Source organism: Etheostoma cragini, chromosome 9 (assembly GCF_013103735.1).
Source record: "Etheostoma cragini isolate CJK2018 chromosome 9, CSU_Ecrag_1.0, whole genome shotgun sequence".
Classification (NCBI taxonomy): Eukaryota; Metazoa; Chordata; class Actinopteri; order Perciformes; family Percidae; genus Etheostoma; species Etheostoma cragini.
Genome location: NC_048415.1, coordinates 5,803,645 through 5,814,218, shown reverse-complemented (window position 1 = coordinate 5,814,218; position 10,574 = coordinate 5,803,645). Strand labels below are relative to the sequence as shown.

The window sequence follows — 10,574 nt, the reverse complement described above, 5'->3', positions numbered from 1 at the left end:
TGCATTAAAGATCAGCCACCCACTCAGATCAGCTGGTATTCTGTCTATAATGGAGTGGTATGGAAATTTGTAAGTGACACCAAAAGTATGTATATAAATGTATAATGTGAAAGGAATTTGCGGGCTGTCAGGGTATGGCTGGTGCTGACAGATTGAACCAGGAGGAGGATTTTGCGTAAGAGGGGGCAGAGGACATGCAAGAGTCTGACAAGCACACAGTTTCTCATCACAAGAACATGTTCTGACACACAGGGGGCTTTTTGATAGAACAGAAAGGGGAACAGGTAAAGATTGAGAGAGAGTACAATGGAAAAAAGGGATGTGTTTTTGAGGACTGCCAATAATCAACACTCAGACTGCTGGTAAATTAATTTTACTTGAGTAGAAAGGCTGCAGAGCCGGTAAAATATTAGAATTTAAGCTGAGAGGCAATGGGAGCCTGGAGAACATGGAGAAAGCCTTAGGGCCTTTTCAGATTTACTCATGAGTATTTTTCATGACTGACAACTGTGGCGCTATGCCTTTCATGTTGTATGACTGCACATGCAGTATATATACAGTAAATATATAATTTATGTCAGCAGAACACATGTCTAATGACAGCAATCAGGAACAAATCAAGTTTTAGTGCTCCGACAGGACAAAATGTCTATATATAAGCTATGTTGTTTCTAGACAACAAAACCACAAATATTGAACAGAATAAGATTGAAGCTTTTTGTTTACATTTACACTGACACACGCATATACCGTTGGACAGAATATTTAAGTGTTATTTAAAAGGATAGCTGATCCTATTTTCGTTGAAATTAAGTTTAAGTTTGAAATCCCCCCTCGCCTGGCTATCTCGGCGGTTTGATAGGAGGTAAGACAAGTCTCCAAAACAACATGTGTTGTGGGGGCCTTTGGGGCCTCAATCCATGGCTGCTTAACAGAGCCCACATTACATGGCTCTGGCACTGGCACTTACAAGCAAACAGCTGATGCTGACAGACAGCTTAAAATTATAGAAACACAGTACTTACCTTTTCACCAGGAACTCCGATCCCACCAGCTACCCCAATCAGGCCTATTGGACCCTGGAGAGGAGAGGAGGAAACACATCAGAAGAAAGTACATCAGTGAATGGACCTGATCATCATATGTCTAAGGGTTATTTTGCAACTTGTTATGACAGGGACTGGACCTGGAATGCGCGGTCTAAACTATGTTGTCTGGCATGAAGCAACTATGACATACTGTAGTTTCTGTGACAATATCAATGATTGGGTATTACTACGGGCAAAGTCTCGCATTGCTAGACCTTTCTTCACAGCGCTGCGAGGAAGGGTCTGGCAAGTCCACACAGAATTCCAAGATGGGAGAAAAATATGCTCTGGTTTATTAGGATTACTTCAAAACAATCACAATCGTCATGGGCAGCACTAAGCGTGGCACGGAGCAACGGCGCCTCTGCAAAATAGCCTTGAAAGGAACTTATTTGGGTGAACATGTGTTTACCCTGCAGATTTCTGAGGAGCAGTAAACCATAGTCTTCATAAATCCACCAGAGTTGACACAAACAATTGATCAATCCCAGAAATGGAACGTTGTAGATTTAGACTACTATGGGCATGGTAGTATCACATAATAAAGTAACTCAATACAGATGGCCCCAAAAAGACACAATTACTTAGTAAAGGAGTCCTCATAGGGAAAATACCAGCTTATGTACAAACAAGAGTTTTCAGAGGAACACTTCCAGATTGTCTGGGACAAGGGGCTGTGGTTTGTTCCAATGCCAGCCACTGGACAATCTAGAGCTCAAGACCAAAAGTAAAACTCATGGGTGGCTGGTTAGTTGTTACTGCAATAATTAATTTTACTGGCTAATTGCAAACCATGTTCTCTCTTCTGGCCAACCACTAAGGCAAACGCGGTCAGACTGCGGCTCTCTCTGGTTGTAAGGGGCCAATTTCCATCGCTGCGTTGCCTCAATGCACGATGATATATGCACATTGTTAAATAGTTACGAGATTCTACTGCTATTCTTACATCTGTCACATAATCATATAGTATACGTATGTTCTTGTTATATACTTTTCCATTTTTTTATCCCTCTGTTTCCTGTGAACAAGAGGAAAAGCAAGAGTCAGAGAGAGCGACTGATTGCAACATAACAGATCTACAGAGTGCGACTAAGTGGAAGACAAGAAACAGACCACTAAGATAAACACAATGAGATTTTGTTCCATTTGCTACGCCTTATCTCAGCTAAAATGGCTGACCGCCTCAAAGTGTTTCTCATGTATCATCACCTAAAGGTTTTTTTACCCCTTTGGATGAAAGTAAAGCAGTTGAGCGGTGGATTAGATGCAGAGTGTCTGTGAGGGGATGCAGCCTGCAGGCATGGGAACAGGAGCTCTAAATTGACCTCAAATCCCTTAATTGGGACACACAGTGGGACAATGTGGTCATTTATTCAGAAGGAAATGGTTTAAAGTTGTTTCCACGTGACAGGGCCTTGACGTAGAAGCTTTTACAGGAAGGATTTGAAGGTGATCTGGTTTCTCAGACACAGCATGGGATCAAAAACCACTGGAATAGCCATTAACCTTTCAGTTAGGGAAGAAATACAGCCCATGTCACTTAGTGTTGAGAGTATTATAGTTCTCTCACACGTGCCTCATTCTCTCGCACACACACACACACACACACACACACACACACACACACACACACACACACACACACACACACACACACACACACACACACACACACACACACACACACACACACACACACACACACACACACACACACACACACACACACTGAGTCACTGACAAGAACATCAAAGCACAGAGGTTGACATGTGAACTACATTTCAAAGCACATGTGTGGTTGCCTTTGGTAATTCAGGACTGAAACATGTTTTATTAGTCAGGGACTTGATGCTGGTGCAAAAATGGAACACTCAACAGCCAATCTAAATTGACTAAAATACACTTCTCCAGTAAAACTTTAAACTCTAAACTATTTTTGGGAAGGATTACGGCAATACAGGGGCCCTCTGTGAAGACGGGCAGCCGTTGGCCGGCTTGCATCAACCCTGGGTTAACCTGCACTAGTCAACAACCACCTATCTCAGTTTCTTACACATGTACTTTATGTGGAAAGTGATGTAATGGCATTCATTAGAGCCTCCATGTGTTTCTCTCTGCATAGCCCCATGGTTCCTCCTTGGCTTCAAAGGACCCTCTCCTCAGTAAGTGCTTAATCCCTCTCATATGTGCACTGCAGCTACACAGTCCAACACGGCCCGCTTGGTTGCTTCCACTATGCACAGAATGCAAATATTAACATTAAGGGGCCTCCGGAAAGGACGGACATACTTTGAATGTTCAGAATGTTCATGTTGTGTACTTTAACAAAGGGAAAACATGTCTCAACAATTCTCTAGAGTATTTGTGCTGGGTATAAAGCATTAACTGAAGCATGAAATAGAAAGACAGATTGGTAGACTTATAAACAATCCAAATACTGATGTTTTGGGACACTTGCAAAGCCACTTGACGGACAAAGACCAACATCATTTTGGCTAAACGTTTTCTACTTTGTTATATTTCATTATCAAGTATGATTATTGGGAAACATCAGATGTTAAACACACTTTGGCAGGCTTTGAGACATAAACAATGTGCAACCCAATTGTGGTGATGTCGACACACTGATTGGTGTTCCTTCTGTTCTCCTCTGGTGTTCTGCCAATTGCATGATGAGAACACTACGTATTTGGTGATGGGAGAGGATCCAAATCTCTCTCAAAATTAAAAGTGGTCATGAAAACAGCAAGACATCAGAAGATGTCCTTGAAACTACCTCAGCAGTTCCCACACTGGAGGATTTAATTCACTTAACTTTGGAAGCATGGCACCATCATCTCACTGTCACATGTACATTAATCTTTAAGCAAACTATTAAAACAATGTAAGAACGGGAACTCAAGCTAATACAATCTACAGCACATACTACACAATGACACTTTTAAAGAGGGATTTAATGAGAAGCTACTAGCAGAAAGGCTGTTAATTTCAGTTAAGTACTTTACAACTGCAAAAGCAACTTACTTGTGGTCCGATTTTTCCAACATTTCCCATGTCCCCTTTCTCTCCCTGCAATCAGAAAACATCAAACAGTGTGCTGGTTAGCTTCCTGTAATTAAAGAGACCTCTGACACCATCCTGCCCTGCCACAAGCACAAGACTCACAGGATATTACAAGTGTGAAAAGGAACACACACACAGACTGGATGGGACTGTGAATAACTTTGTGTTGCTTCTCATTGCGGTTTGTCAATATATATGATGATAGCTCTGGAAGAAATCATTTTCTCTGCTAATTAAAGCATGTTTACAACACAGTAAGTCTGGGCTATAAAGTGGTCACAAACATGGAGACACTGGCCCTCAGAGGGAAGCACTAGCCAATAATATGGAATAATTAAATCTTTAAACACATTATACCATAATCATGGTACGGCATTTGTGGTGCGTGTAAAGGCCATTTTCAGCTAATAAAATAGGTCTGGATGAACTGTGTCTGGACTGCTGTGGTTTGCTGAAGTAAAAAAGTGAAACTGAAAGTTAAAGTGCTCATATTATACTCATTTTAAGGTTCATAATCATATTTAGAGGTAATAGCAGAATAGGTTTACATAGTACATTTTTTTTAAAACACCATATTTTTGTATTACTGCACATTGCTGCGGCTCCACTTTTTTTAGCTACAGAGTGAGGCATCGCACTTCTATTCCATCTTTGTTGGAAGTCGCACAGTGTATGTAAGGACTACTAGCCACTCAGAAACAGAGTATGAGGGTGTGCCACGCTAGCAGCTAAGCAGGCGTTTTACCGTGTCTTACAAAGTCACACACGTCTGTCACAGAAGTAAAGGCTGGACTACAGTAGAGCTGTTTGGAGCAGTTTGTGAACACTGTTTTCTGTTCGAGATGGTAAGTCCACTTTGGAGTGGGCTTTGTATATTTTCACTTTGCAAACCTATTACATGCACAAAACGATGTACTGTATAACACCATAACGGAAAGGCAAAAATCCAAAAAGCGTAACATGAGCACTTTAAATAAAATGCACAAGCCACACGATTATTGTGTCAGTTTTGTAAAGATGGAGGTATTCAGGTATTAAGTTGACTGTGTTAGCAATTTTTCAACTCAACAATATACATATGTTTAACACACTTCTATATTTCACTATGATGTGGCAAAACATATTGTGAAAAACTAGACTCACCTCTAAACCGTCAGGGCCAGGTTCACCTATATAGCCTTTCCTTCCGGGTCTCCCCTACAAAGACAGGCAGAGAGACAGAGAGACAGACGGACAGAACGACAGACAGACAGGCAGAGAGACAGAGAGACAGACAGAATGACAGACAGACAGGCAGAGAGACAGACAGAACGAAAGATAGACAGAACAACAGACAGAGAGACAGAGCAGCAGAGCAGCAGAGAGACAGAGCAGCAGAGAGACAGAGACAAACACACGTATTGATCAAAAGATTGTTAGTTATATAATGTGAGTTAGTAATGTATGTATCACATCTCATTCAGGCTGCATCCTAATAGAACATCTAAACAAACTGTTTCATTCAAACCACCTGCAAAAGGCTTTGTTTGGGTGCATGTAGCTCTATGTGTATTTGGGATATAGTACAAGAATCTGGGGGTTCTTACAGTAGGGCCAGCGCTGCCAGGTGGTCCGAGTGGTCCTTCATCACCCTGCAGAAACAGATCAGAGTCAGAGTCCAGATCATTATACTCAAATATTGAGCAAACACACACACATGCTTACATATCCACAGCAGAGTCAAACATACTAGTAAATACAGCTGGCAAACCAAACAACATCAATGAATGCACACACAGTAACATTGTCCATCTGCATGACTTCCAACTTTCAATATTTAAGTTCTTAACTCTTAACGTGCCATTCTTACTGAGCTCCCCCAGCTTCTGAAACCAAACCTACGCCACTGTCTACAGCTGTCAGATAAATGGAATCCACTTTTGTACTTATACTCAAGTACAGCGTTTGAATAAATGTTACTTTCCAATTCTATGCTTTCAGGAAACAAACAACTTTTTCTCTGTATTCCATCTGAGTGAGCTTCTGTGACCCCATGCCAGCAAAGTGTGTGAGAGGAGATTACACTGGCCAACTACAGCTGTGTGAGCGGTTGCTGGGTCAACAATCAGCACAATAGAAAAGTGTGTGTGTGTGTGTGTGTGTGTGTGTGTGTGTGTGTGTGTGTGTGTGTGTGTGCGTGTTGTATGCCTGTCAAAGGCTTCTGTTCCTTTTTTCAGGCCTGGAAAACTTTCAGCCTTATTTTTAAAAGCACCCACTGATGAATCATGACTTCACTCAGTGGAAAATGCCCCGAGAGATATGTCAGAGAGAAAAAAAAGTAAGCTGCAACTGTTTGAGATATGACTAGATGCTAAATAGATAGCTAAGACACATTGTGTTAGTTAATCTTTCCTCAAACTAATGATCCAAGGGACATCCCTTGATGAGCCACATTTTCCACTTTTCCATATCAGCGAGTCAGGAATCGAGCAGATGAAATGGAAATAAGTTGAGTGTTGAATTGTCTCACCTGTGTTCCTTGGGGACCCAGCGGACCTTGCGGACCTCTGACACCCTGCAAACCCTGAAACACAGCCAAATGCATGAATTTACTTGGATGAATTTACAGTAATGACTAAATGGGTGGAGATGAAGAGAGAGAGAGGTGGAGAAAGAGAGAGAGAAAGTAAGATACTGATATACCTTTGGTCCAGGTGGACCGTTGGGCCCAGGTACTCCAATGTCGCCAGGAAATCCCTTGCAAAAAACAGGATGAATAAATTATTATTATATGTTACGATTATTTTTGCCTGGTGGAGTTTAATCCCACACATAAATATGAACTCTTTGCATCTCTCTACAGGAACGGTAGTAATTATACTACATTTAAAATTGCAGCTATAAAGTTTGTCTATTTGTATGTTGATGTACTAGAGCAGCTCCATAAAACTGTATCAGACAAACATAGGGGTGGGGGCCTTTCTTGACTATATAGGCAGGCTCATTGGAAATTGATCTAAGGATAATGATTGACGGCTACGTAGCCAATAGAAGCTGATTACATTCAGGCACGCCTGCCGTGACACGTTCACTGGCCTATGTGGCCTATGCTCATGTTGCACTCCTGACTGTAGTGTGTCTTTGACATTTTCCATGCTTTTCACATACAATGATGCGACAAAAGAGGAGGTATTCTACAAAACATCCAAAGCACAGACATGTTTGAGGAAGATGCCAGAACAGGGAAAGCAAGGGACTAAAGATAAAAGTTGTTTAGATGAAATGCGTTTCATTATATATAACATTATGTTATGCTAAACTACGATCAAAGGTTTTGGGGCTAGTGGGACTTGAATGATGATTGCTGAAACACTCAAATTATGTCAGTACTGTATAAGTGAAGTATAAATTATTTAAACATATGCCAGTGTGCCCTAGTAAAATTTCAATTTTCTTTCCTTTTTAATTTATTTATGTTTTATGGAACAACACTGTATAACAGTGTAAAATGAAACCCTTAAAATGTTACTAGGACTAAAAGTCTAAATCCCATTTTACTGTTCTTAGAGCCATCTCGTTTCATCCCCCTTCAGGCCATGTAAAGGAAATAGTTATATTAAGCAAATTTCATGGCAATGACCTCGTAGTACAGTTGGCCTGGGTGATTATCACAAAACATGCAAGTTGAATTTTGGAGAAGGTAAGGTCATAATATCATTGAAAGGTCATCTAATGACCCAAGTAAAAAATACATCATCGTGTTCTGTTTGGTTATGCTTATTGTTTCCCATTTTAACACGTTCAAGTGATTCTTTTTGGCAAAAGCGGAAAGGTCAAGAAGTAACAACTATGAGAAAGTTTGTCCTTTTGCGTGCTACCTCTGGTCCTGGAGGCCCATGTGGTCCTTGTGCCCCCATCTCACCGATTTTACCCTGTTTAAAATACACAAAAGCCACCTTAATTATAATGGGTTCCTTCTGTCAAAATACAGGTAAAGCATTCTATTCCTTCATTGAGTATGGATCTGAATAATGCTGACTCAATGTGATGTCACAGAGCAAATAAACAAGTAAGCACTGATACACGTTAGACACTTGACCCTGAATGGTGCTCTCTCTCTTTCTCTCTTTTTTTGGGGATTATTTTTTGGGGCATTTTCCCTTTATTGGATAGTGACAGTGGATAGACAGGAAAGATGGGAGAGAGATGGGGGATGACACGCAACAAAGGGCCGCAGGTCGGACTCGAACCCCGGTCGCACACGCTTACTGGGTGAACTAGAGCTCTCTCTCTCTCTCTCTCTCTCTCTCTCTCTCTCTCTCTCTCTCTCTCTCTCTCTCTCTCTCTCTCTCTCTCTCTCTCTCTCTCTCTCTCTCTCTCTCTCTCTCTCTCTCTCTCTCTCTCTCTCAATTCAAAAATGATTTATTATCATATTGAAACATAGTATTGCTAAAGCACAAAGTACAACAGGAAAATGTGCCGTTTTTACGATGCAAACAATAAAACATTATACTAACAGTTATACAAAAGTAACGATTATGTTAACACTGTTTAGGAACAGCAATAACATAAATGATGGATATCAGCAAAAACATGAAACTATAGATAGACATGTATTCCATGTCTTGCTTCCTTCATTGGAGCTCACTACTGGCAAGCTGGTGTGTTGTGAATGCGACTGAACTGACTTCAGTTTACAAGCAAACAAAAAATTATTTCCAGATCTCATTGTGTTACACTGCGTTTACTTTACAAAATCTGCATAAAATGACATGCACGCACGCACACACGCACGCACACACACACACACACACACACACACACACACACGCACAAATGCAAAAAAATGAATACACCTTCAGTAAAGTCTACACATGCACCCTCGGCTACACAGATGCATACACACTCACACGAACATACCGGTGGTCCTGGTTTCCCTCTTAGCCCGGTAGGACCAGGTGCACCAGCAACACCCTGAAAGACCAAGGCATAACAATCTCAAACTAGTCTTCCACACCCTTTGTGTGTTAGTGTGTTTGTTTTTATCCATTTTCATATAACTAGATGCATGCCTGGATCTGTGTTACTGTGTGTGTGTGTGTGTTTGTGTGTGTGTGTGTGTGTGTGTGTGTGTGCGTGCAAACCATTTTTTACATGGGACAAGCATTATGTGGTGACCTCACATGATTAATGAATCAACATTGCAATCAACTGAATCAACTGCATTTATTCAAACAATGTTTTGGCTCATCTTTTCCTAATTTAGCAAAGACTAATGTTCCTCTATTGATTTTACTATTGTCAAATAACTTGTCCTAGCAGGAGGTAAACAGAGAGCACTTCTGGGATGTTTAAACAATCAGAAAAAATTAATGAACTGGACAAGTTAAAATGAAGTGATATATGCTCCCAATAAAAGATGAGTATCGTCCTGGAATTTTTACACCACAATTTACAGTTCATGATGTCACAATTGATTAGCATGGTAATAAAATGTCTAATGAAATCAATCTGCTGGTCATAATAAATCCATGCAGGTAGTGTTCAGATGGTGTTCATCCGTGCTTTATCTAAAATCTTGCTTGAGTGACTGGAGAAGTCCTTACCTTATCACCTTGGTACCCCATCTCTCCTGGTTCGCCCATTTGTCCCACTTCACCCTGAATTTCACAGTATCATACAAAGATATAACACAACCTTACTCTACCACAGTGATCACAATACAACCATAGATGAGAGATATATACCTGTACATAAAGTACATGCTGTGTAACATATGAACATTATGCAACACTTGTAAACTTTCAAGGCAAGCTGCTATCAAAATGCAGTTTGAATAGCATGAAAACAAATGGCAACATTGTATAGGACCAACAGAAATTGATATCATCATCAACATTAATAAATAAATATGAATGTGCTCTGTCTATCATCCTGATATTGTTTTAGTGGCTGCCTTATCCAAATGTTAACAGGATAACTTTTAACATGTAGTACTATGCAAGCTGGGCAACTGACACATTACACACAGATACACTGCAATAATATAAATATTTAGATCACCTTATCACCTTTCAATCCAGGCAGGCCGGCTCGTCCTGCTGGGCCCTGCCACAGGGAAAGGACAGAAGGTAGGGAGAGCAGCATAATCAGTCCATTAAAGAAAAAAAGGGGGGGGGGGGGGGGCAAGGAATTAGTAACTTCATTGCCATAACTTGTTTGGTAGCAGGGATTTGCAAATGAAGTAAAGCCAAGAAGGATGCTGATAAAAGTTGATATTGTGGTCTACCTGAGGTCCCACCAGACCAGGCAGTCCTCGCAGTCCCTCAGGCCCCGGGTCCCCCTGTGGAGTGAAGGAGGTACACAATGGAATTTATGTGTCACCAACACACAGACCCTTTTGGTAAGGCCCACAGTTGTTGAGCAACACTGTATGGCATTTTC

The 10,574-nt window shown here is 40.9% G+C and overlaps 1 protein-coding gene and 1 long non-coding RNA gene across 2 annotated transcripts in view; one reads left to right on the top strand and one right to left on the bottom strand.

The window, feature by feature from the left end:
• Nucleotides 1-1,490, top strand: part of LOC117951024 — a 9,173-nt gene extending 7,683 nt beyond the window's left edge. The window contains exon 3 of the long non-coding RNA XR_004658028.1: nucleotides 1,288-1,490. This is a non-coding gene — a long non-coding RNA (uncharacterized LOC117951024). The remainder of the gene's footprint in view (nucleotides 1-1,287) is intronic.
• The window catches only part of LOC117951018 (collagen alpha-1(XXIV) chain), an 87,986-nt gene that overhangs the window by 34,940 nt on the left and 42,472 nt on the right, over nucleotides 1-10,574 (bottom strand). Inside the window, exons 15-25 of the mRNA XM_034882492.1 lie at nucleotides 10,420-10,473; nucleotides 10,194-10,238; nucleotides 9,737-9,790; nucleotides 9,051-9,104; nucleotides 8,009-8,062; nucleotides 6,834-6,887; nucleotides 6,661-6,714; nucleotides 5,738-5,782; nucleotides 5,295-5,348; nucleotides 4,113-4,157; nucleotides 1,026-1,079 (exon numbers count right to left, since the gene is read on the bottom strand). Coding sequence (XP_034738383.1) covers nucleotides 1,026-1,079; nucleotides 4,113-4,157; nucleotides 5,295-5,348; nucleotides 5,738-5,782; nucleotides 6,661-6,714; nucleotides 6,834-6,887; nucleotides 8,009-8,062; nucleotides 9,051-9,104; nucleotides 9,737-9,790; nucleotides 10,194-10,238; nucleotides 10,420-10,473 — 567 coding nt within the window. The remainder of the gene's footprint in view (nucleotides 1-1,025; nucleotides 1,080-4,112; nucleotides 4,158-5,294; nucleotides 5,349-5,737; nucleotides 5,783-6,660; nucleotides 6,715-6,833; nucleotides 6,888-8,008; nucleotides 8,063-9,050; nucleotides 9,105-9,736; nucleotides 9,791-10,193; nucleotides 10,239-10,419; nucleotides 10,474-10,574) is intronic.